At 39.0% G+C, this 26,427-nt stretch overlaps 1 protein-coding gene across 4 annotated transcripts; it reads right to left on the bottom strand.

Annotated features, from left to right (window-relative positions):
- Positions 1 to 460: 460 nt before the first annotated feature.
- Positions 461 to 26,106, bottom strand: kdm5ba (lysine (K)-specific demethylase 5Ba). Of its 4 annotated transcripts, none has more exons than XM_026935711.3 (28): positions 25,950 to 26,106; positions 24,643 to 24,841; positions 23,338 to 23,415; positions 21,988 to 22,110; positions 21,718 to 21,888; positions 18,883 to 19,023; positions 18,556 to 18,649; positions 18,381 to 18,457; positions 18,034 to 18,192; positions 16,281 to 16,400; positions 16,031 to 16,189; positions 15,169 to 15,350; positions 14,664 to 14,826; positions 12,055 to 12,174; positions 11,687 to 11,881; positions 11,207 to 11,388; positions 10,924 to 11,048; positions 10,676 to 10,826; positions 6,761 to 6,875; positions 6,263 to 6,618; positions 4,532 to 4,670; positions 4,250 to 4,429; positions 3,943 to 4,095; positions 3,342 to 3,752; positions 3,157 to 3,247; positions 2,855 to 3,060; positions 2,494 to 2,760; positions 461 to 1,201 (listed from the first exon to the last, which is right to left on the bottom strand). In XM_026935711.3, the coding sequence occupies exons 2-28, from the start codon at positions 24,793 to 24,795 to the stop codon at positions 1,082 to 1,084; spliced, it is 4,431 nt and encodes a 1,476-aa protein (XP_026791512.3). In that variant the 5' UTR covers positions 24,796 to 24,841; positions 25,950 to 26,106; the 3' UTR covers positions 461 to 1,081. The 4 variants fall into 4 exon arrangements, with proteins under 4 accessions (XP_026791512.3, XP_034169894.2, XP_034169895.2 ...); XM_034314003.2 differs by lacking the exon at positions 25,950 to 26,106 and adding an exon at positions 25,547 to 25,907; XM_034314004.2 differs by lacking the exon at positions 12,055 to 12,174.
- Positions 26,107 to 26,427: the final 321 nt, after the last annotated feature.

Below are 26,427 nucleotides of genomic sequence, written 5' to 3'. Positions count from 1 at the left end.
AAAACAAAGAACTGCAAAACAAACTATTGGACCATCCTTTCCTCCACTGAAACTGTGCTGATTTAATTTTATTTAATTAATTTTTATTAAAGTTTTCTCAAGATTTGGAGGCTTATTCTAAAAGCTGTCTATCATTGATTTCCCAAAATCTTTTAAAGAACTGTTATACCCTTAATGATGACTTTGACAGAATTCTGAGTATTGAGATCCAGCCCCAAGGTGTAGCAATAATGTACTCATTTTATTCTCTTCTCAGCATTTAAAGCCTTAATTAACAGTTAAAAAAAACAAAAAACGAGATGTTGCATCTGTGGATGTGACATCACACTGTTGGATGTTTAATGGCCTGTGTAACTTTAATTTGTGATCATATTAACCATACTAGAGGAATAGAAGGAATTAGGCACTTCAGTTAATGTAATTGAAACTGCCAGCAAGAACAAACCATTTTATTCCACAATGAACATCTGATATTGTTTATTTATAAAGAAAATAAACAGCAAAGGTCACAAAGAATATTTCACACTTCTGTCTGCTACATCACTTAGACAACCTAAATCAGGATTCTGTACAACCATCGCTAATGGAAGAAAGCAATCAAAGGAGGTGAAGCTGAAGAAAATCAGGGAACCAGCTTAGTTATTGCTGGGATAAATAAATAACAAGCATACTAGATATGTGTACCAAATACATTTTCAAAAATAAATTCATAGGTTTCTGTTTAGCCCAATTAATCTAATTTGGTGGAAAAACAGCCCTGGAGCCATGTAGTCAGATTAATTAGCATGTTAAGAGGTAACATTGTGAAAAAAGCAGAATCTAATTTTACATTTGGGGAAACTGATGTCCCTCTACCTTGTATTTATGGGATAGAAACACCTGAGGTACATCTTTGTGTCCTGTCCTCTAGACAAGAGGAAAAAGACCAGAAAAACATGATGTTTCTGGTACAGTCCTATAGTGCCAACATGATAAGGAGGACTGACTGGGACTTCTGAGGGCCAGGAGAAAAAAAATCTGGTACATATATGGTGATCTACCTTTTGTTTATCCAAAGAGTTTTGGTCCTTATGGTGTCAAATCATTTTACTAAGCAGTTGATGCAGATGTAGTCTTCATTCTCAGCCTGCTCAGCAGACACACCCACACAAATTTGGTGGAACCACTGGTTACAGTTGCCATCACACTGAACCCAGTTTACCTGTAAGAAAACAGATGGAAGCTGTGAACCTACACGGGGGAAATAACACAATGCACACCGTGCAGAATTTGCAAAATGTTAAAAAAAATTTTAAAAAATAAGAGGGATCATAAAAATTGCTTTTTGTTTTTTTATTTAGTATTGCCCTGAATAAGCTATTTCACATAAAAGATGTTTACATATAGTCCGCAAGACAAAAGAATAACTGAATTTACACAAATGAACCAGTTCAGAAGTTTACAAACTTTCGATTTCTACTGAGGCAGACAAATGGTAGGGTGAGAATTTGGCACCAACAACATTAATCCATGGACCCAAACCTGCCTTGTGTCAACAGTCCAGGCTGGTGTACGTGGTATAATAGTGTGGGGAATGTTTTCTTTGCACACTTTGGGCCTGTTAATACCAATCAATCATCGCTTGAATGCCCCAGCCTATTTGAGTATTGTTGCTGACCATGTACATCCCTTCATGGCCACAATTTACCCATCTTCTAATGGCTACTTCCAGCATGATAATGCACCATGTCATAAAGCAAAAGTTGTCTCAAACTGGTTTCCTGAATATCCTGTTATGTGGTGCTCACATAACAATGAGTTCAATGTTCTTCAGTTGCTTTCCCAGTCACCAGATCTGAATCCAGTAGAACAGCTTTGGGATGTAGTGGAATGAGAGATTCGCAGCATGAAAGTTACTGGCACCTGAAAATTCTGCAGGAGTTGTACAATGCAATTATTTGAACATGGACAAAAATCTCAAAGGAATGTTTCCAACATCTTGTGGAATCCATGCCACAAAGAATTTGGGTTTTATTTATTTATTAAATTTTTTTTTTTTGGGGGGGGTGCATACCCAGTTTTTAGTGAGCTGGCTAGCTTGTTCCTTTTCCCTTTGAGCTTTGTAGCTCGAACAAAGGAGGTCAAAAATAACATAACACTGAGTTCTGATTTCCCACTTCCGAGGTAAGTTGAATGCAGCATTACTCATCAGATGCTAAGGTGGTTCACTAGAGAGAGGCAGTGAAGGCTAGTATTAGACCAGTGAATGTGGGAATAGTCCAAACAGATCAGAAGTGAAACAAAGTCCCAAGCAAGGTAGTCAAGTAAGCTATACTGTATAGTTTCAGTGTTAAGCAATAATCACTGTTTCTAGGAGGCAAAAATTACTGAAGGAACAATGTCCAAAGCAGTGCAAAACGAAACAGAACAGCAGCAGACAAACACTCCAGTGTACACTCACACCTGAAGTAATGATGTTATGCTATATGACGGAAGAAAGCATTTTAAACTGACCTCGTTTCCCTCTGGCTGTTGACATCGCTTTGCCGAGCACACAGACCAGTCCTCCTCGGAGTCCTCTGAAAAGGGTGGGTCTGAGTTCAAACCAGAGGAGGAGATGTTTTTTTTCTCATGTGTCCTCTCCTGGTTTGTCCTAGACCTCTTTTTCTTGGGTTTCTTAACAGTGTCTCTGTCCTGCACATCAGAGGTCTCCTTCTCTAAGTGCCTCTTAGGGTTCTTCTCTAGCTTCTCAGTGTCTTTTGGCAACTCTAAAACTAAATCCTAGACATACAATCAGAATATATGTTATTTCTCTCTAATGGTTTATGTATTTCTCCTTATAGTGAGCATACTTGAAAAGATATGGGGGTCTAACCTGGACCTTGCCTTGGGGTGGGCTTTTGTAAACCAGGCTAATGTCCTGTGCAATGTGGTACTGGTGGTCGTGCTCGCTGCTCTGTAGGGCATGCTGAGAGGGAAAAAACCTGCTGAGCAACCCCTGGTAGAGATGCTGCAGCTCAGGCAAAGTCACCTGTAGAAGGAGTCCTTCTACAAGCAGCTCCTCTAGTTCAGGACTAAGAACTGAAACACACAGCACACACAAAAACACACGCAAATATGCTGGAATAGGAATAATTTGACAATAATTTCTATAAATGAATAAAAAGATCTACGCACCACTGAGAGGAATGCACGAATGGTGCATGTAGAAGCACCCGTTACTCCCACCCAGGGATAGAGAAGAAGGCTTTCCAGAGAAAGGTCTCATCTTTAGGTAAAAGATGCAGTATAACTTTAAATACAAAAAAATGCTGAAAGCAAGCACAAAAGCATCATAACAAAAAGACCCAGACAAAACTTACTTTTCCAATAAACTGCTGTGTAAAAGGTGGGACCTGTTGCACCCTCTGCTGCCAACGCACTGTCCTCTCAATCATAAAACGCAGCGCGTCACCCTCTGGGAGCCGTACCCGAATACGCTGGAGAGAGGCAAGCAGGGGCAACACCTTGTCCAGAGGAGGCTTCTCAGATCGGCTGCAGAGTGGGCACAGCCAAGGCTGCCCTGCCTGTGTACCCTGGTACCCTGGCACACAACCACTGTGGTAAGCATCATGGCAGAGTTCACACTGGAGCATGGGGCCTGCTGGCACTGTATGGCACAGGCACACTGTAGGAGCCAAGCCGTTTGTGGGCAGAAACTTTGCATTGTTTGTGGTCCTTAGGATATTCAGGTTCTCCAGCTCCTTCAAACGCACCTCACACAAAGTAGCCATCTGTTGAATAACAGATAAGTTATTATACAAGGCTGAGTGGATGGACCTTAATATACAATAAGCTTTGTTATGCATTACAATAATTAAACTTCTATATACTGTTGCTACATGTGGCATATTACAATATCTGGGCCCATACACTCTTTTCAGGTTACACAGGAGAAAACAAATTAAAAAAAAGAGGACGCACTGCTAAAGCTGTGTCTTTGCTTTCAGAGAGAGCTCTTTCCACATCACCAAAACAGTTCAGTTTTATGCCAGTTTTTGTAGCAGCTGGAGGAACATCTCTCACTCTTTTTGATTTTGATTTCTGACACCCTGTGTCACACCTGGGGCACAGTACCTTAAAGAAACAAACAGTGTAATTACCTTTTACATACTTTTCATGCTCCTATGTATTTTCACAGATTTTGTTCAGTGACTGGCAACTGTACTTGTGAACTAATGAACTAATGTAAAAACATAGCAGGTGAATGTACGCAAGGTGTTTTGCTTACCTCCAGGAGGGAGAGGGAGGAGTACCTCAACAAAAACATTTTTGCTGCGCTCTCCTTCCAGGCCTGCACCTCTGACACTAGGCTTTCCAGCCGTGCCAGAGGCTCCAGCAGGACTGGGATGCCTTTAGCTTTTAAGACCAGATCATTCAATGAGGAAAGAACAGGGATACGTCCTCCAAGCTGCAAACACATAGTCAGACATACAAATCAATATGGATAAAAAGATAAGAAATTCCAAGCTTTACAACTCGTCAATGCTGCATCAGTTGTCATGACATTAACCTGTAGAGCTTCTGCCTCCTGTATCCACTCTCTAGCCCTGATGACTGAGTCTTGCAATTGGAGACAGTTGGGCAAGTAAGCCTGGATACTATTTACTTCCATCAGCACTGCCTCCAGAGTCTCTAAATTTTGGCGAGGTCTAGTTAGGACAAATTAGGAAAAAAACAAACAAAAAAACACATTGCTAAATAGATGGCACAGAATGCAGTATTCATTATTGTATATTAATGTACACGATGTCTGTTATTTTCACACATAATATTTCTCTATGTTTTCATATGGGCAGGGTTGCTATGTGGTGGTGGTTCTAAAAAAAAAAAAAAAAGAGGTTGGAGACCCCCAGAGGCATAGCTGTGAAGCCAGAGGGTCCATAAGTGGTGGATGCCACAACCCACTGTTATGAAAGTTACTTAATGTATTACTAAGTCCTAATATTTTTATTAGCCTGTTTGATTGGTCATAGGAATTCAATGGGTGTAATCCATGAGTTTAATGGTTTTAAACCTCAATAATTCAAAAACAAGTAGACCTGTAAATAATGTCATCTTCGGCATCAGGAAAAAAGTTCCAAAATATTATTGTACATATTTAAATAAATGTACATAATATTTGAATAGTAGGACTACAATCATTAAATAAATCTTTACTGAGGCGATCTGCAAAGTTCATTTCACAGTTAAAGGGCTCCCTGCCAGCAAAAAATGTTGCATTGTTACTGCACTGCTCAACAGTACAAGGGCACAATACGCTGATCCTGTTAATCTACCAGGAACCAACTTTGAATTCCAAATACAACACCAGCACATTTTATCTTGGGGCCAATGAACAATTCATTTGGTTTGAAGTTGAAATTCTGCTCTTAATATATGCAAACCTGATAGAATCCAGTCAAGTTTGCATACATGCCCAATCCATTTGATCACTAGCACTTCTCACTAAAGGCTACAAAAGGGTTATTGACAGATTGGGTGAATTATTACTCAGAACCTCCACATGAGGGAGTAAATAATGTGAAGAAGCATTTTCAGACATGTCAGTTGCAGGTTTCTGGCTGTCTGTTGTTTGTACATGCTGTTAATGTACTATGTATTAAAAACAACCACTGCTGGAGACAGGACTGAACAGTTGATATCCAGAATCCGACATTGCTCAATCAATGGAAATAAGGATAATGCATTTGACAAGACAGCAGCAGCATGGATAAGAAAATGCAGAAATATATAAATAAAGAAATAAAACAAAACAGAGAAATAAAACAATATAACACAAACAAAAATAATTAATTAATTTGGTAATTAATGAATTTAGGGATAAATAAATACAAAAACCTAAAAATGTGTGTCACATGAATGTCACACAAGATGACACTCTTCAGTATAATAATTTAGATTTCAAACTACTTTATCTTCACAAATATGAACACTTAGGCTACTCTGACTGAGCAGATACTGCCAGTATCACTAACACTAGGTGTCATAGTACTGTGACAGCAATAGAATAAAATGTAGCCTGTGTTTTAGCCCTTTTATGTCATACAATTTATACGTTCCAAACATAGTCATTTACGCATCAGTTCCTACCGATGTGGGTTTATTCCAGTTTCCTCCCTTTTCACAATCACACATACAAATGCTGCTGGAGTAACAGCTTTCCATAATGCAAAACCTGTGCTTCACAAATATTAAATGTATGCTATCCTGTAAGATCAGACTTGTATATATAGAACCTTACCTGGCCATTAGCATGCTGTGTGCCTTCTCCTCGCAGTGCTCACACACAGTGAGCAGCTCTTGCAGGTGGGCCATGGTCCTCTCCACACAGGCGTGGGGCTCCAGACCCACTCCCTGGTCAATCAGTTTCCTCATGCGTTCCAGGCTGAGGCTGGTAGGCTCTTTGCTGGCCTGCTGTACTGCCTCAACCCAGCGTGCCTGCTCCAGCCGCTGCCTGAGCACATCAAGCTCTGGCAACTCTACCTCCAGCCCCGAGCCCTCATCTAACACAGCTTGCAGGGCCGAGGAGCTGGGCATCTCTATGGCCAGGAGATCTGAGCTCTGTTCCTGGAACTGCCTGACACGGCTGAGCAGAGCCTGTGGAAAGCAGGAAAGAGTGAATGTGATACCACTTAATAAATTAAGATATTGTTAACATTCTTTCTGGAACATTTTTTTCTCAAATTTTATCTTCTCAATAATTTTGGAGCATCAGAAAAAGGTGTAAAATGTTCAGTACCTTGAGAAAAGGGGCCTGTCTAATGGTGCAGGGCAGGTTATATAGCTGCTTTACAAATAACCTCAACTCCTCTACAGTGAGATGTTTCTGAGATTTCCCACCACCTGAGCGATACCTTCATAAACAAAGTTCAAATGAAACAAAACAGAGTAATGATAATTTAGCCATGAATGCAGCCTATAAAAATGAATACTTTGACTGAATATCATTTATGAACCAATGGTACTGAATAAACTGCACTAGGCCAAGGAAATGGGAATTGATTTTAGAGATTTAGAATTGATTTTCTACGATAGTCTAGGTTATGTAAACTTAATAATAATAATAATAAAAAATGTAAAAACAACAGTGATCATCTTTGTCAGTTTTCAAAGCCTGAGCAATATCAATGAGCATAGCCATTAAAAATGAGCGCAGGTAAGGGAGCATTGTCAAAGTGCGCACTTTTTTGAACTTGCTGTTGTAAAACTCTGAAATGCACTGAAACACATATTTAATGATGACGGTAGATGTTTGATATCCAATTAAATATTGTGAGATGTGTAAATACACATGTAAATACAAAATACAGCATGAATGCAAAATTATCAAATGTAGACAAGTGTTTACTTGTAATTAAGTACTATTCAGTCATAGCATAAATAATTGTAATAAATAATGAGGACAGACTGGGTTCAGAAGGTATTCAGATAATTTCAGTTTTTGTACAATGTGTGTTATTTAAGCAATACTGCATGAACAAAGTGCTGTTACTCTGAAAATCGGGATGGCTGTGATTCGGCCGTGGGTACTCACAGCCATGCTGATATTCAGTAGAACATCAAGACTGCAATTGCTAGTGTCTTGCATGGTGCCATGCCAAAGCACAGACTGATTGACAGTGTAAGTGTAGTAACAGTTTCAATGCAACAAATTATTGCTAGATGTGGAAATTTATGTACCGAACACAGAGAAATAGAGTGATACAAAGAGCGAAATGTTCCAGTGTTGTTATACTAAATATCAGCACTCTTGGAATACTACTTGACCAATCAAATTAGTTGACCAGAACTAACTGTTTTATAAAGATTTATATGCAAAAACATGTCTTTATTAGTTGTGCATAGACTAAGGGCAAAAAAAGAAAGATTTGATCAATTTTAAATTTAAAAATACACTGCCTGGACAAAAAAAGAGTCACCATTTGGATTTAAATCAGCATTTACATTTACATTTTACATTTATGGCATTTGGCAGACGCCCTTATCCAGAGCGACTTACAATAGTGCTTTGAAGTCTATCAAAATACATTCTGATATTGGCTCGGTAGGTCACAAACTAGGAATACCATCAGTCCAAAACTCTGTTGGGGAGGTTTTTTTTTTGTTTTGTGAAAGTGCTAATTTAAGTATTTTATGAAGAGGTAAGTCTTTAGCCGTCGTTTGAAGACTGACAGTGACTCAGCTGTTCGGACATCTAGGGGAAGTTCATTCCACCACCTTGGTGCCAGAACAGAGAAGAGTCTCGATGCATGCCTTCCTTGTACCCTGAGAGATGGAGGGACCAGTCGAGCAGTGCTAGAGGATCGGAGGGAGCGTGGTGGCGCTCGAGGTGTGATAAGAGCTTTGAGATAAGTGGGTGCTGGTCTGTTTTTGGCTTTGTAGGCGAGCATCAGTGTTTTAAATCTGATGCGGGCAGCTACAGGAAGCCAGTGGAGAGAGCGCAGCAATGGGGTTGTGTGGGAAAATTTAGGAAGGTTGAAAACCAGTCGTGCAGCTGCATTCTGGATCAGTTGCAGAGGACGAATGGCGCTCAGAGGCAGACCTGCCAGGAGTGAGTTGCAGTAGTCCAGTCTTGAAATGACAAGGGACTGAACAAGCACCTGTGTGGCCTGTGAGGAAAGAAATCGACGAATTCTTCTGATGTTATAAAGGAGAAATCGACATGAGCGTGTTAGATTAGCAATGTGAGAGGAGAAGGACAGTTGATTGTCCATGGTTACCCCAAGGTTGCGTGCGGTAACCGAAGGCGAGATCAGAGATTTGTCTAGGGAAATTGCAAGATCCTGAGATGGGGATGAATCACATGGGATGAACAGCAGTTCAGTTTTGGTGGGATTAAGTTTCAGCTGGTGAGTTGTCATCCATGATGAGATGTCAGCCAGACAAGCTGATATCCGAGCAGAAACATGAGAGTCTGAGGGAGGGAAGGAGAGGATGAGTTGAGTGTCATCTGCATAGCAGTGGTATGAAAACCCATGTGAGGATATGACCGCACCAAGAGATCGGGTATAGAGGGAGAACAGGAGAGGACCAAGTACTGAGCCTTGTGGAACACCAGTGGAGAGTCTGCGAGGAGCAGATGTGGATCCCCTCCATGTCACCTGCAAATACTTAAGAGCTGTTGACAGGATAATTACTATAGTGATTAATGTGATTCAGCTGATAACAATTCTTTTAACCCTAACTGATGCAGTTAGTAGCTTCTAATTTCTTTAACAACCTTGTTGGAAGACGTATCCCATGCTCATGGAAAAGATGTTACTGTGTTTCAGAAGGGTCAAATTAGTGGCCTGCATCAAGCAAAGAAAACAACTAAGGAGATTGCTGAGATAACTGGAATTGGGTTAAGTACTGTCCGATGCATTATTAACTCCTGGAAGGATAGTGGTGAACTGTCAACTTCATGGAAAAAATTTGGGTGGAAAAAGATCCTGACTGACCATGATCAGAGATCACTTAAATGCTTGGTGAAGTCAAATCGTAAAAAAATAGACAGTACAACTCACGGCTAAGTTTAATAGTGAAATTAAGAGCATTTCCACACTCACAATGTGATGAGAACTCACAGGATTGGTACTAAACAGTGGGTGGCAATAAAAAAAAAACCCTTGTTAGTGTGACTAACCAGGAGAAAAGGCTTCAATTTGCTAGGGAGCATAACGATTGGACTCTGGAGCAACGGAAACAGGTCATGTGGTTTGATAGGTCCAGATTTACCCTATTCCTTAGTGACAGGTGTGTCAGGGTAAGAAGGGAAGCACATGAAGCGATGCATCTATCATGCATAGTGGCCAATGTACAAGCCTCTGGAGGCAGTGTTATGATCTGGGGTTGCTTCAGTTGGACAGGTCTAGGCTCAGCAATGTTATGGGGCAATAAAATGAAGTCAGCTGACTACCTAAATGTACTGAATGACCAGGTTGTCACGTCACAATGGATTTTTTCTTCCCTGATGGCATGTGCATAAAATCAGGGCTCAGATTGTGAAAGAATGGTTCAGGAAGCATGAGGAATCATTTTCACACATGAATTGGCCACCACAGAGTCCTGACCTTAACCCCATTTGGGATGTGCTGTCTTTGGGATGTGCTGGAAAAGACTTTATGGAGTGGTTCAACTCTCCCAAAGTCAGTACAAGATCTTGGCAAAAAAATCATGCAACTCTGAATGGAAATAAATGTTATGACATTGTTTGAAGTTTTTGAAAGAGTGGCATAGCGAATGTGCACCATAATCAAAGCTAAAGGTGGTTCAATGATATATTAATGTGTGCGACTTTTTTTTTTTGGCCCGGCAGTATATATAATATTAACAATGTGAAGGGGTCTGAATTCTTTCCAAACCCACTGTACAATTTGCTGGTCCACATTATAGGTGTTTCCTAAACAACACCCGACATGCATATTAACTGCAAAACTACCATGTCTCACCAGCTTGTTTGTGTGTTTGTGTGTGCGCATTCTCTGGATGTACAGCAACCTTGGGTATGAAAAAACTAGCTAGGTAGCTACCTAATATTAAACCAATTTTCTTGAATATCAGCAGAATAACAACCTATATATAGTCATATATGTGATTAGTAGAACAGTGATCTCTTATTATTCTTTGATATACTATATTTTGATTTGAAGGTAGAAGTGTACAAAGGACCTACCTGGTCTGTCTCTTTCCATTGAGTAGCTGCTGGGCCATTAAGGCACTCTTTTCTGCATCCTGGACAGCCTGTCTTAAACGGTGTAGCATGTCCATCTCAGGATACATCATCTTCTCTGCCTCCACAATCAGTGCACGAAGTTCCTCCAAGTCTGGTGGGATAACAAATGATAACGTAACAGAATATTCTTCATCACACAAAGAGGAAAGGCTGTCTGCCTGCTGTAATTTATAAATTAGGACTCTTACCACTTTTATTGTCTTGGTCTGCCTTTAAAATTATGTTAACTTTAGAAGCCCAGTCACTGTATGACTCAGCATGTGCTGCCAAAGTCTTGAACATTTGGTTCAACATGCCCAAGGTGTACTTATAACTGCAAGACCACGAAAAGAGAGCAGTTAATGAATAAATCACAATTTGGAGGCACAATTCTGTTTAACAAAACAAGAAAATACCCTTCATTAAATCAAATTATCATATCATAAAATGGCAATGGATCACAGTACTACATTTAAACACATAGAGACCCACTTCAGCGTATAACGGTTAGGGGTACAGGAGCACAAGTCCTGGAGGTGGTGTAGACACACCAGCTGGCCAGGGCTGCAGGGACAGGTGATGGCAGATAGGTAGCAGGTAGTCCTGCATTTAGAACACTGCCTCTCCTCATCTGGCTGCTCATCATAGTCCACCTGCTGGGAGTGCCACACACCCTAAGGAAAGGAATGGACCAGCAATAGCATCAATTAGTAATGGAGAAAAACTGCATATAATAACAGAAAAAGCTGGATAATTGGTAAACAAACAAACACAGTTTTACAGATGGCTAAATGTCCATGTTATCATGCACTATACTGGGTGGAGGCTCTTATTAACAATGGTGGCAGTATCCGCAAAACATGTTCTGAAATGTACAATCTGAAACTGAAAAATTAAACAGTTTTAAAGATGTGGCAAAGTGGTTATAAAAATGAACCGGGACACTAATACTGAAAAAGTGCCATGTCTCACCAGCTTGTAGGCTTTTTCTCGCAGCTCTTTCTCCTCCTGAATCATAATGCTCATGTCCCTCTGTATGGCAGAGGCCAACTCCAGCTCCAGGCTGTCTGCCTTGGCTGCAATATTACAGACCATCTCATCATGGGAGAAAACACAGTATCTGTTTAATGAGCGATAATGCTCTACACACTGTCGACCAAGTGGCATCTGCAACAAAACAGACATTTTATCACTAACAAGATATATAATACATTATATCATTATCATGATATACTGAATACATTGATAAGCAGCAGAGTTGCTTGTTTTATAAAAATAAAAAAAATAAAAAAATAAAAATAAAAATAAAAAAAATTGTTATTCATTGAGTGGTGTTTTACCCAGTCTACTGTGCAGAAGTTAACAGCCTCTGCAAAGTTAAAGCCCTGATTGAACCCGCTGTGATACGCTCTGGGGAAGGTGATAACAAACTCACCAGCACACTGGTTTGTGCGGTAAATCTAAAAACAAAATAAATAAAAAAATAAATAAAAAAAGAGAACTCATTGGTGAATTCATAAAATGACAATTTCTTGTATTTAAACCACGGCATATAGTAGACAGCATGACTGGGTTGAACACTAAAGTCAAAATCCTCTAGTGACTTGATGCAGTACAATTTTTAACATCACCTATACCTGTATAGGTATACCTGTAAGTGAATAGAGCAAAAGTTAAACATTGCACATTACAATTTACTGCAAGCTTAAGCATCTCTACTGGGGTATTTGGGTTCATTTTGGAAGAGGGCATACTACAATGCCCTGCATAAAATTAGTGATGATCAAGTCCACGCGAAAGCAAAACTAAGCCAAGATCCAGACCAAAAACTTGGATTTAGTGTGGTGGGGCACCTGGGCTTGAAACATTGTAGGGGCCCTATACATACACCATGACCTGAATCTACAAGTGCTCCAGCTAGCAAAAACCAAGGCTGCTATCACACAAAATTATACCTACTGTAACAAAAAAAATAGCAAGTATTCTCTGGCCAAAGAGAGACAGAGAGAGGCAAAGTCAACACTTATGGACAGCAACAAAAGCAGAGAACCTGAATGACAGATTAGAAACAGACAGAGATACATATAGTGGAAAATCTTGCAGTGGAAAAGTTATAATCTATAGCCACAACAAGACAAGAATGCAAATTTGAGCAAACTATTCGTCAAACGAGAGAGTGAGTGAGTGAGTGTGTGAGAGAGAGAGAGAGAGAGAGAGAGAGAGTGAGTGTGTGTGGTGTAATGCAAGAGAAAGAGAACACATTAGATTTAGGATCTAATAGCAACTACTCAGCCACTCTCACACATTAACTGTATCAATTAAAATTTTGTATTTCTCATTAATTATTAATATAAATTAATTAATTAATAAAAATCCATTGCATGTTCATTACAAATGATTTTAAATATGCCCAACCAATGGACTCATTTTGGAGCTACGGTTCTAATAACATGTCCTAATTATTTTCACCTAAAAAAATGTAGCTAATCAGCTTGTCTTCGTGGGCAGTAGTTGGTTGAGTGGTTTGCATTTCATAGCTCCTATGGAGTAAGATCCTACTGAAATTAGAGGGTTGCTAATGTCTAACACTTTTTTGCTGGACTTTAGTTATAATCACTAACAATTCAGATACTCAGAGAGAGAAAATTTTTTACTAACCTTGAATTAGGCGTTTCTTGACTTGATTAAACGGGTTGTAGTTGATTCTCCTTTCAAGGTTACATTCAAATCATGTAGTCTTACAATACTTAAACAAACCTCTATGTAGCCACACCACAAACTCAAATATGGATTATTAACAGACAGTAATAAGATCCATGGAACAAAAGCTCCTATAAAGCCAGTCTAAAGGCTTTTTCTTCTTTTTTGCACTCCATCATATTTTCTGTTGTCTGAAGTTATGACAATTAGCTAGTAGGCATGAGACAGAATATCATTGTCTCAAATATCACAATTCAAAATACTGGGGAGACAAATTTGCTGCTCAAAATTTCCTTATTGTGTATCACAATGTTTCAATTTTATATTCATCACGAGCTCCATCTCAACTTACACAGTAGGAAAAGACAGAATGAATGTTATTTTGACTAACTCTTGGATGAGACCAAGACCATATTTTGTGAGACTAAGGCCAGAGACTGAGGAAATTCTGAGTACAAATGCCAATAAATCAGACAAGTTCAAGTCAGTACAGGAAGCATCTTGTGACTGGACACAATTCCAAGACCAGATTCAAGTCCTCCAGTCCTACTAGTGTTATTTTCCTAATATGATCCACACTATATTTTTAATGCATCACTTCAAAAACATGAAAAATACATTTAAAAAAAAAATAAACATAGTGTTGATCTTTGCTACTCAGTCAATAAAAGTCCCATTATTTATAAGGTACTTGATTTAAAATAAAATGACCACATTGCTGTATTTGTTGCTAAACTGATTGTTTTGATTTTTTTTTAAAAAGGCTGTTATAGAGTTGTTAAACTTAGAGATTTACTATGACGCAACACTGTGATAAATGCATTTGAGCAATGGATGTCAGAGACACAAGGTCAGAGCCCCACATTTCAATCACGTCACTACCAGGCAATCACTGCAGAGGTGGGTGTGCAGTTTGGATAATTCAGTTCAGACAGCAACTCTTAAACTTTTCCAAACCCCACATGCTGCCCTGCCTCTTCAAAAGGTAAAGTAAATTCGGTCCCGGTATGCACACTCTCAGCATGGGGGAGTCTGTCCATAATAAATAAGTAGATACAAATTCCTGCAACTACTGGCGAGAGCTTAACTATAACTTTCATCTACTGTACAAGTGTGAAGATTTTGAGTTTGCACACAGCAAATCATGTTTTCCATTATGTATAGAGTAATTTATTCAAACACATATGTATCCAAATTCACACTACATTACTCATCAACTTGTGCTTGTGTATTGCATGCGTGTACTTACAGGGACTCCATGCTCCATTAGCACATTGGGGTTCATGATTGTGACTAACTGATGGAGCAAATCTGGCTGAGACTCAAAGAGCTCAGGGGCAAGTTTCTTCATCACTGCTTCCAACTGCTCTGCTGCAAAGCCAGGAGCACCATACCATGTCTTTGGCTCTCCCCTACAAACACACAGAGGCAACCATTTATGAATAAAAACCAGTAAGATTTGAAAGTGATTATGGCCCTTTTAGTAACACATTCCTGTTAGGAGGTTACTTGAGTCCAGCATAGTATGACTACTCAAAGGCACCTGATTTAACTCTCCAGTTAAGCACCACGTTTGCTAGGTGATAAATTACCAAACTGTATGACCTTTGCTTTAGACAGTAATTGTATTATTCCCTTTGAGCAAGCAGATATTGTCACATGAAGCTCACAGCTGCACCAACAGCATCACCTAAACCCATTTTATTTTTGTGCGTTTCTTTAATCATTTGCTTTGGAAAGTCAAAAACTCATACCAGTGCAAATAGTTTATAGAATAGCTCCAATGATCCTCAATATGCCAACAGAAAGAGGAGAAGCACATGCCCACATAGAGCCAGGGCAGCTTCATCCCACATATGTCAGCCGTGATGTGAGTCAGCACAGACGCATCCAGCACTGGCATGTTGTTTAGGTTCCAGCCACAGCTGAGGTAATGCTGCAGGGAAACAGAGGAGTACAGGTATGAAAAACATTCATCCAATCATATTACAGAGTAGACAATTTACACTGTCTTTTAGGAAGGCCACAGAAAAGATGATGATCCAGAGGTACAAACTGAAACAGTACGAGGTACTATATCTCAACACTACATTGTTTGTGCTGAGGCAATAAATATGAAAGTCCAGAAAGGCCAAGCGTTATTGACTGGCAACGAAACTGACCATCCGTTCAGAATCACTATAGTGTTCATTACGGTATATTTGCAGATTTCTAAGTTGCCTTCTCAAGTGACAGACACTAATTTGGAAATGGTCTAGCACTGACCAAAATATGAATGGATGGATGGAAAGACATTATTGATCCTGAAGGGGTAATCTGGGAAAAATACTGTCAAACGCCACACTGTGAGCCCCCACACCTCGGGGGTGGAAGGCCCTATCTCTACCACTGTACCAGCTTTTTTCTGTTAAGGCACACCCTGTTATGGACAAAAATGCATTTCGACATATGAGAAAAATGTGTCATGATCTCGAGAAAACAACTTTTATCTTCTTACGATAACAAGGAAAAAAAAGTAACACACTGCCTTTTTAGACTTCTATAAATAAATGTAAATAAATGTAGTACAACTAAGAAAATTGTGCTATCAGTATTACTGGAAGCAGTACAACATACCTCTTCATTGGGCATGACTTTAAAAGGACCATTCCTGACAGGGAAGCCACTGCCAAAGTCCTTTGAGGCAATGTCTGCCCCATACTCTACTGTGACATCTTCCTCAATGGTGCTAACTAAACGCCAAAATTCTTTCTCAACCAGCTCAGTAGGGACCATCTGTGGAGAAAACATAAAAGTCAGTGTCAGGTTCTTGACCATGCACATGACTCACACATCTAATATCTGAATTGGAATCTTTAAAGCATACATGCACAGGCATGTTGAAATAGTCTGACTTGAAGGAGTCTGCCATATCTCCAAAGGAGCGGAGTGTGTAGTCTCTGGGTGCCTGCTCAAAGCCGAACGCAACCTGAGGCTTGCCACACTCCTGTGGAAAAAAAAGAACAAAAAGTACATATAAATAATTACAAAATGACACAATTTTGGCAATGTGTACACACTATGCTGGAGAAATCTGGCTTTTCATGGAGTTTTGACAACAAAAACACACAACAGATTTCAATACGTAGTCATATTTTTTCCAAAAAATAATCCAACATTCAGACTAAGTGGGAAAAAAATAACACGTAGAACTACCTTTAGCAAAAATAACTTGAAGTGAACTTTTTCTGTAGGAGTTTATCAGTCTCTCATATCATTTTGGAGAAATTTTGGCCCACTGTTCTTTACAACATTGCTTCAGTTCATTGATGTTTGAGGTCATTCGTTTATGCACAGCTCTCTTAAGATCCTGCCACAGCAACAGTCTGGGGTCTTTGACTTGGTCATTCCAACACCTTGATTTTTTTTCTCTTTTAGCCATTCAGATGTCAATTTGCTGGTGTGCTTGGGATTACAGTCCTGGTGCATGATTCAATTTTGGCCCAGTTTAAGCTGCTGGACAGATGGCCTCACATTTGTCTCAAGAATATTCTGGCATAAAGTGGAGTTTATCACTGTCTTAATGACTGCAAGTTTCATAGGTCCTGTGGCTACAAAACAACAGGATACCATTTAGTATAAGGTGTTTGTGGTGATGTGTCTGGATTTTGCCAAACATTACGCTGTGCATGATGACCAACTTGATATCTCCAACCTGATATCTCCAACTTGGTCTCATCAGTCCAAAGGATATTGTTCCAGAACTTCTGTGGTCTGTTCAGATTTTGCAATTTTGCAAACCTAATTCATGCTGCCATATTCTTTCTGGGGCTTTTTTCTAGCCACCTTCCATGAAAGCCATATTTGTTCAGTGTTTTGCTGTCATAAACATAAACATTTAAATGTGCTTACAGAGGCCTGTAGGTCACATGATGTAGTTCTTGGTTTTTTCTTTATCTTCGAGCATTAAAAGGTCTGACCTTGAACCGAATTTGCTTGGACGCCCACTCCTGGGAAGACTGGCAACTGTCTTGAAGGCTCTCCATTTGTAAACAATCCTTCTCACTGTAGAATGGTGAATTTAAAATTGTTTGGAGATGGCCTTTTAACCCTTCCCAAATTGATGAGCAGCAACAGCTGCTTCTGTGTGGTCATGGCTGATGTTCTTTCTTCTTGGCATTATGTAGACACACACCTGAGTGCTCCAGAACACCAAACTGCCAAAGATTCTGCTTTCATAGAGGTAGTCACACTTCTTGATGATTAACAATATAAAAGTAACATTTCATTAGTAACACCTAGCTGCTAATTACTCTCTTAATGTTTGTGAAGTAGGAAGCGTGTACTTATTTTTCCCCACCTGGTTTCTGAATGTTGGTTCACTTTTTGGGCAAAAAAAAGACTACATATTGCAATCAGTTGTGTCTCTTTGTTGTCACCTGAGGTTATTTGTTTGTTTACAGAAGTTGGTGAGGAACACACAATTGTTATTTAGACCCTGATAAATTGAAGGAGGGTGTACTTTCTTTTTCTCATGACTGTAAGCTATTCTTATGGGATTTATGTATGAGAAAATCCTTGTTTTTAATGATATAAAAGATACTGTGACTTCAATTAATTGCAGTGAGCTCTTTGACCACCTGTGCCAGGCACTTGGGACATCTCCAGTCCCCTTTGGGAACATCATGGAGTGGTGGGATAAGACAGAATGTGTGGTAGCTGTCATCGCACCCATCACACAGCAACAGCTTGTCCTCATCACCGCCTCCCCCACACACCAAACACATGTACTGCTCCACCTTCAAAGGCACACAAACAAGGAACATCTGGAAACTGACTAGAAAAATTCACTATACCATTATAAAATGCTTGATGAAGACAGAGGTATAGTGTGGTCAAGGCAATTTTTAGAAATTGCAAATCAAACTATTCCATTCCAACCAGTCAGCAACATTTGGACTAATCAGCAACTGGTGTTGTCCTTCACCTTTGATTTTTCTCCATTAGGCATTGATTCAACTTGTTCCATAGGCTCCTGTTTCACCTGGACTGGAAAATTTTTCACTGAAACAAATCATCCATACCATTCACTTTAATGAACCATATTTAGCAACTTTTTAATGATACAGAGTTTAAACATGCAAATTCTCTAGGTAAATCACCTGCTTCTGGTTTTGCCACATAAGAGCCCATTCTCCTTCTCAGGTTGGGTCTGTTCTCACACTGCTCCTCCTGCTCACTTTTGAAACAGCGACCCTAAAAAAGAGAAAACACTTGCTTCTGAAAATGTAAGCAGACTGAGAATAAAACCAATACTTTGCTGTAATCATTTTTTGTGTTTTGTTTTGACCCAGGATAAAAATCCACTATAAATTAAACATTTTTATGTAATGCAAACTGGGAAGGGAGGTGAAGAACTAAAGGAGGGTTTTACCAAAAAAAAAAAAAAAAAAAAGAAAAAAGAAAAAAAAAACACATTAAAATTTTACCTTTAAAGAGATTTTAGACCGTTTGGCTCTGCGAGCAATGGTGGAGGTTTCTGCAGGCTGTACAGACTGTCGCTGGGGCAAGTCATGAGATTTATATACCTTATCTTTGGTATCATTTGTGAGAGTGGGCTTCTGTGAGTTCTGATAAAGAAAACACAAAATTGACAAAGCTTAGACATTATATCATCAATAAAAACATTCACAGTCACAATGTGGAGAGTCCAGTGTATGTGAATCAGTTCTTATCCAATAAAACCTCAAAAAATAAAAGCTCAAATACTTCCAGCAATTACACATTAGTGCTGTTTTTTCATTCCACCAACAAAAAAGACACCAAACAAACCCAATATGGTTCTAGTTCCATTTTTTCATCACCAAGTGATAAAGTCAGGATGTAAAATTTCTAAAAATATGATGACCAATTCTTTTCTTTTTTGCTATACACTGAAAACATTTGGGTTCAAACCAAGAATAGCCATTCGGAGCTATTAATTGTTTAAACAATCAATCTAACAGGGAACACCTGGGCAAAAAAAACACAACAACAACAACAAAAAAAAAAAAAAAAAAAAAAAAAAACCTGTCAGTCACATGTTCCAATATTTTTGATCACTTGAAAAATGGGTGGGTTCAAACAAAAGGTGCCATGTTCTAAGTTGTTTAACACATCTAGATGTAAATATCAAGAAATGAAAGCTGTAATTCAGATATACCATCTCATTCATGTTTCGATCTCAAACCCAAATGTCCTCAGCGTGTAGCAAAAACAAAATAATTGGCCTTGCCGTTCCAATACTTTCAGAGGGAACTGTATAACCACAAGAGTCATGTTGTAGTTCCACTGACATGAACCAGCCCTGACAAACTACATATGGAAGCATATGGAAAGGAAGGGACGTCAGGAACCAGTTTAGCCCTCTCAACTCAGCCAGAAACCACTGTCCTTCTTCTGAACAACATTAAACAATATTGAATGCTGAACGATGAATGGATGAATTAATTTGGAAAAGAACACTTTGTGCTCTTTTCATTCATGCCTCTGTACAAGAGAGAACAAATTTCTTTAGTCAAAGAAACAGTTTTGTGGGGGTCTGATATGACCAAGGCCCTGAGCCCAGTGAAGGTTGGGGCCAGTGATGGAAGTTTGTATTCCTGAGACATCGTCATCAGCACCCACTGATCTGATGTAGCTGTTGTCGTCCAATGGGTGATGTTTTGTGCTGTTAAACTTCTTGTCACCAGCCCCTGCACGTCATGCGCATACTCCATGTGACCCTTTAAAGGCGAGAGAGCACTCTTTACAGTCCACCCCACAAAATGGACAAGGGGAACTCAGATGTCTGCTAGGAGAATGTGGATGTGATTCTCTCTGCGTAAAAGCCGGTTTGTACTTGACACATGACCTTACGTGCGTGTATAGAAGCAACAGAAATGGAAGCTGTACTGTTCACGTATTGGCTTGCATATCTTATGTACATCTGGAGGATTAAGAGCAACGTCCTCTAGATGACAGGTCATAGCCAAAACACTCCTGTCCACCTGGATTCTAAGTCAAAGTGTAAAATGTCTAGTGATTTCATGCATAGTTAAACAAACTGGCAAGCTCTGTTTCTCTTTAACACGTTCTGCCGTCTGCATGATTGCAGTCATAAGCTGTATCTCAAATTGAAAATTCTGACCTTAAATTCTAAAGTATTTACTAGAAGATCCAGAATCCTGGTACTCAAAACAGATCTTTGGGTAGGTTTAAAGTCTACATGAGATATTTTTAAAGTTCAAACACTAACTGTAATAGGAAAACCCGTTAGTGTGATTTGAGTATGCGATTTGAGACACAATGTTAGTTTTTTTTATTTAGTTGCAGACACACTGTCACATGGTGCTAAACTGATCCCACTATTTACATTGGTATTGCACTACACAAGCATGCACAAGCAATGCTCCAAGCAACTGCAGGATGTACGTGATTGCCATCTTGCGTTTGCACTGTATAATAGTACCTTAAGACTAGTGAAAACCCTGAACAGAGCTGCTGTTGCCTAAAAATGCCACATAAACAGCTCATTTAGTCTGGTTCACTGGGAGTCTGAAACCTATGTTCCAATCTAACGACCTCATTTACAAACCATGCATATGCATAGTTTTGTGCATAAACCATACTTATGCATGTTTCTATGCACTGAATGGGATTTAACATGTTTTGCTTACGTGTGAGGATGTGTGTATACTGTATTTCTTCTCCTAACCATGCATTTGCAAGAACCCCTAGTGGTAGAAAAGTACAATAGCAGGTAAACGGACAATGCAGAGCTTCTATATCATGTACTATCCATCATATGAGCATAACAGAGAGAAATTACTGATTTTGGTGCTCATAAAATTTTTCTCTGACCTCTCTCATTAACAAGGTGTTTCCACCTGCAGAACTTCCATTTACTGGATGTTTTTGCACCATTTTGTGCAAACTCTAGAGAATGTTTTGCATGAAAATCCCAGGAGATCAGTGGCTTCTCTAACCAGCCCATCTAACCCCAACAACCAAGAAGAGGTCGAGGTCACTGAGATCACAGTTTTCCTGATTCCGGTGTCTGCCTGATTTTAATTCATTGTGCTGCTGCCACACAATTCAGATAATTGCATGAAAGATCAGGTGTTCCTAATCAAGTGGTGCATGAAAGTATATACTGTATGAAGGAAAAAAAAAAAAAAAAACTGCCCAGAAAGCACACTGTATATGCAAAGTATGTGACTGTGAATCTGGGAGGAAGAATGTGGGAGATAAGAAAAGAGGAAGGAAAAACAATATATGTGACAAAGAACGCTTAAATGCCTCACCAGAATGTTGGCCCCTGTCTGGAATAGGTAGTAAGGATAGAGAATCCTCTCATAGTGGGCACGTAAGTGAGATCCAACAGCCTTGCCAGGAGCAAAGCCCATCTTCAGAGCTATCTGGGTCCATTTCCGTTCCCTGCAGACCATGTCAAAGCTGCCCTCCTCCATCACCAACTGCAGAGGGCACAGAGACAACCAGTTTCAGACGATAGGTTAGAATGCAAGACCAAGGCCATGCAGACGTAGAACACAAGTTATATTGTAATACTATACCTTGTAGAGCTGATACAGGTCAAGAGATTTGCGCTCCACATGAGGGATTTTCAACGTGCAGCCCTGCAGCTCCCAAAACTTGGCTATCTGGTCCAGAAAGTTGAGTTTGACTCTGGTTTGAGCCTGAGAAACATGACCAAAAAAAACAAAACAATCAAAGTAATAATAATTAAGCTACTACTTCAAATCAAATACATTCCCTTGTGCCACCATTAAATATTTCTTTTTACTCTTCTCCCCCTGCTCTAGCCAGACTACTTTAAAACACCGGTTATTTAAGTGGTACCTGAGATCCCAATCAACAACCATACTAGGAACACCATACTAATACTGAGCAGGACATCTTGGCTCTCAGAACAGCCTCAATTTTTCACGTCAGTCTAAAGGGTAGGAAGTCATTCTTTTGAGATTCTGGTCCATATTGGCATGTCTATATTACTTAATGGCTGTAGATTTGTTGGATGCACATTCATGCTGAGAATCTTCTGTTCTACCACATCCCAAAGGTGCTCTATTGTATTACTGCAGTACACTGAACTCAACATCATGTTCATTTGAGAAGATTTGTGCTTTGTGACACGGTGCTATATCATGCTGGATTTGGCCATTACAAGATGGGTAAATTGTGGCCATAACTGGATGTATGTCAGTAACAATACTCAGACAGGCTGTAAAATTCAAATGTTCAACTAGTATTAAGGGGCCCAGTGTTTGCTAAGAAAATATTACCCACACTATTACACCACCGGCAGCAGCCTGATTTTGAATGATTGTATGTATTGTGCTGCTACCACATGACTGGCTAACTGGATAAGTGTATGAATAAGGTGGTGTACAGCTGTTCCCAGTAAAGTAGTCAGTGACTATACTTATTAGTTATTATTTTTCCGATTAAATAGATTACAAAAATTTTAATAAAACTAAGAAATGTGCTGTTAATATTATACAAATCTATATCAACGTCGATCCAACTGGTCTCAATACTGTGGAAAAAAAATTCATAAGAAGCTTAAATGGTTTAATTACTAAACATGGCACAAATCTGTGTAATACACTGAATCTGGCATGTGCAGTTTTTTTTTTTTAAATACTGGAGAATGTTGAGAAATTCTGACATAAAAGGATCATAATATTAACATGATGGTCCAACATCAGAAACCTTTGCCCTTTTCCTGCTAACAAGACTCATCAGAAGCTCGAAGCCTGATAGTAAAGTATGATGTCCATTTATGCTATCAAGACATATGAACATTTCATTTTATCTTTCAGCACTCTACAGCTGCAGTATGGAGAAAAAACAAAAACAACAACAAAAAAAACTTACAAGCAGGGGACAGACAGAGCACTTACCTCCAATTCATTGAGCCTCTGTATACGTGGGGTGAAATGCAATCGGTCCACATCACAGGCAAATGGTGGTTGCCACCCCTAGAGAATTATACCAAGCCATGCTGAGCCTAATGATGTGCCATTTGCCACAAGCAGCCTGAATTTATCGTCAACACTTCTGGCCTTCAGAATTTATTCTACAGATTTTATTCTTATTTATTCTACTTTTTTTCACATTAGTTAACACTTTGCCACATTCTATAAGCCTACAGTTGTACATTAAATGCATTGCATTTTAATTCCTGATGCATTATTTTAAAATGATTTAAAACACAATACACTTAATCATACATCCACCACATATGAAGCCACATGAAGCAAGAAACTCTAATTATAACTATCCCTGAAAGTAAAATGTATTAACCAACATATGTCATTTTTTGGTGGTGCGTAACTGTGTAGTGCTGAGCCACAAATGCGAATTTCACATTTGCATTGTTTATTTTTTTCACATTTCGGTTTCAGTTACTGGTAAGGAAATGGTCTCATGCAAAACTATAACATGAAAAACACCTTTTACATCCTGCCAAAGGTCAGGCCTAAAATGGCCCCTCATCTGCTCCCCGAAACTGCTGTAATAGTTCCATTTTATTTTACAACATAAAACAGTACAAACGTAGGAAAGCACGTGCTTTGAATCCAAAGTGGCCGTGAAGTCAATAATGGTTCAACGGCAAACATAAACGCCAGACATTTTATTAACGATAAGTCATGTGGTCAACAATTCTTAAGGTTAACCAAAAAAGCAAAAAGAATTGAAACCGCAACGAAGGGTGGAGTAAATTACTGCAAGATTAATAAATAAGCAGGAGGAGAACAAGGATATGAAAATTGCAATTAATTAATGTGTCCAAAGTACAATTTGCCGGGCAATATGTAATAAATGGTCTTCAGTTTAAAAGCTCTCAGTGCTTTGGTCGTTCCTGTTTGGGTGGATGCCCTACATAAGCAATGGTGTAGCTTGACAATAACCAATAGGCTAAGTAGCTACTAAGTAGTACTACTTGTACAGTAGACCAACACGTCTACCCAGAGAAATGATAATCAAAAGATGATTCCTTTGCAACATACGAGCGTTTTTTTTTTTTAGCAACTACTAGTGCAATTCATTCCCACAGCTAACTGCTTCATTATACCAGAGCCGCAATCCGCCATATTGAAAACCTGCCTTCAAAAAGTGTTTCAGACTTAACTGTAAGGAACAATCAGTGATAAATAGCAACACAACGATGTCTCCATTTCATATTTCAGTAACGTATAACTTACCTGCGGCGGTCTGATCTTACAAATACCAGTCTTTTCTGCAATGGGACGTATTTTGTTGATAAACGCAAACGGGTCCTCGAATTCTTCCCAGCTAGGCTCAAACACAGGACATTCCGGCGGTGGAATAAACTCGTTGGGTCGAGGTTGGGTCATTCTGGGCAACTACATCCAACCGATGACATGTAGAAACTGTAATAAACTGTTTAAAGTAATACTTTATCAAGTATTCTCGTAACTACTTTATAATAAATAATGATTACACAAAGTCCTGCAACTAACATCCTCATCCACTTTGGAACGTACACACGAAGGGTTGACGTTTGAGTATCGTATCGTGTTCCGCTTAAAAAAAAAAAAAAAAAAAAGTAGAGTCCTCCGCTGTCCACTAATCATCGTTCTACAGTGTTCATTAAATGGGCATATTTACAGCGAACATTTTAGGCTAACAAGAATTTAAATAATTTAATAACTGAAAAATAAACGCTGAGATCCACCCATATACTATATAAATATTAACACCATTTAATACCTATTACGGCCATAAAAACCCCACCGATCAACGTCGGTCTTCAAAAGTTACATTTCCAGAATAAGTCAGAATGTCAATATCACATGACGGATGGATTGTGGAAAATTCGTTATGCAAACGTAGTTCCGATAATAATACAAATGCCAACAAATTGACACTTTTAATATATAAAATTCATAAGCATACGTAAGCAATTAATTAATCCATTTGAGAAATCATTATTAGCTTTAAATTGGCGTCAAAGTTTCTCCTGTTAAATAATAACACGTATTATCCTAATGGTTGAAATCTTCTTTGCTGTGATGTCCAACTAAATTATTTACTCTTTACCTGATAGCTACGTTTAAAAGTAAAATGTGCAAATGAATGGCTTACTAAACAACACGCAGTGAAGTACAATAGAGAAGTAAAACAAGAGGCAAGTTGCGCGGATTAATGTACAACAGCTGAGAACTGCACGCCGACCGGAACTACTTCTTTAAATGGACTCTCTGAAGTTACCTACAGTTGATGTTGTTTAACGTCATCCCCGGGAGCGATCTGATCCATTTACCTTAGCCAACATATTACTCATAACTGACAAATGTGCTCTGCGATGACTCATTGTTTTAAAGGACAATATGATTTTTAAAGAATAATTAGATTTTATCTCGTCAATGTAGGCCTGATGCGAATATAGCTAGGATTTGCAACGTCACTCATATGCGATTTTGGAACGAGGATCAGAACTACTCGAAAAAGAAAATTATCGAAGGATATAGTAAGTACGATAGCTTACCGAGGTATCGCATCAGTTCGGCTCTAAACTAGAAGTACTTTGCTTAAATGCCTTTCTAGCGATGAAACGGCCATCACTGCTTCTTTCCATTCACACCGCATCTATTTGCACGTACCGCACGTCAACGCGGAAGCAGTGCCGCCCAACTGCACACGTTACTGACCCAGCCTCCCAGAGGAAAAACTTAACAAAATACTCAAATTAAATAAAGACTTTGCACGTTGTAATCAATTACGATTTTAAAAAAGTGCATTTAAAAAATATATGTTTCGTAAGGTATATGATATTAATCAGTGGCCTTAAACTCGAAAAAAGGCTCCTTTTTTTTTTCTTTTTGGGCCCCTTTCGGAAAACGTTCCAAACAGAAGACCTTCAAGAAGATATAACTCATATATAACACTTTTTTTGTGCCCTAGTCCTACTACATGAACTAAAATCAGTGTACCTACAAATCAGCACATATAATACTTTCCAACTG

The sequence above is a fragment of the Pangasianodon hypophthalmus genome, chromosome 20, assembly GCF_027358585.1.
Source record: "Pangasianodon hypophthalmus isolate fPanHyp1 chromosome 20, fPanHyp1.pri, whole genome shotgun sequence".
In the NCBI taxonomy this organism is placed as follows: Eukaryota; Metazoa; Chordata; class Actinopteri; order Siluriformes; family Pangasiidae; genus Pangasianodon; species Pangasianodon hypophthalmus.
This window is presented reverse-complemented; position numbering and strand designations above follow the sequence as displayed.

What these genes read in the sequence shown, in the direction of transcription:
- kdm5ba (XM_026935711.3), bottom strand. Translation starts at nt 24,795, where the DNA reads ATGACCCAACCTCGACCCAACGAGTTTATTCCACCGCCGGAATGTCCT. An exon ending in AGGAGGCAGAAGCTCTACAG is followed by an intron (nt 4,430 to 4,531) that starts GTTAATGTCATG and finishes ATGTGTTTGCAG; the next exon opens with CTTGGAGGACGTATCCCTGT. An exon ending in CACCCCAAGGCAAGGTCCAG is followed by an intron (nt 2,761 to 2,854) that starts GTTAGACCCCCA and finishes TTGTATGTCTAG; the next exon opens with GATTTAGTTTTAGAGTTGCC.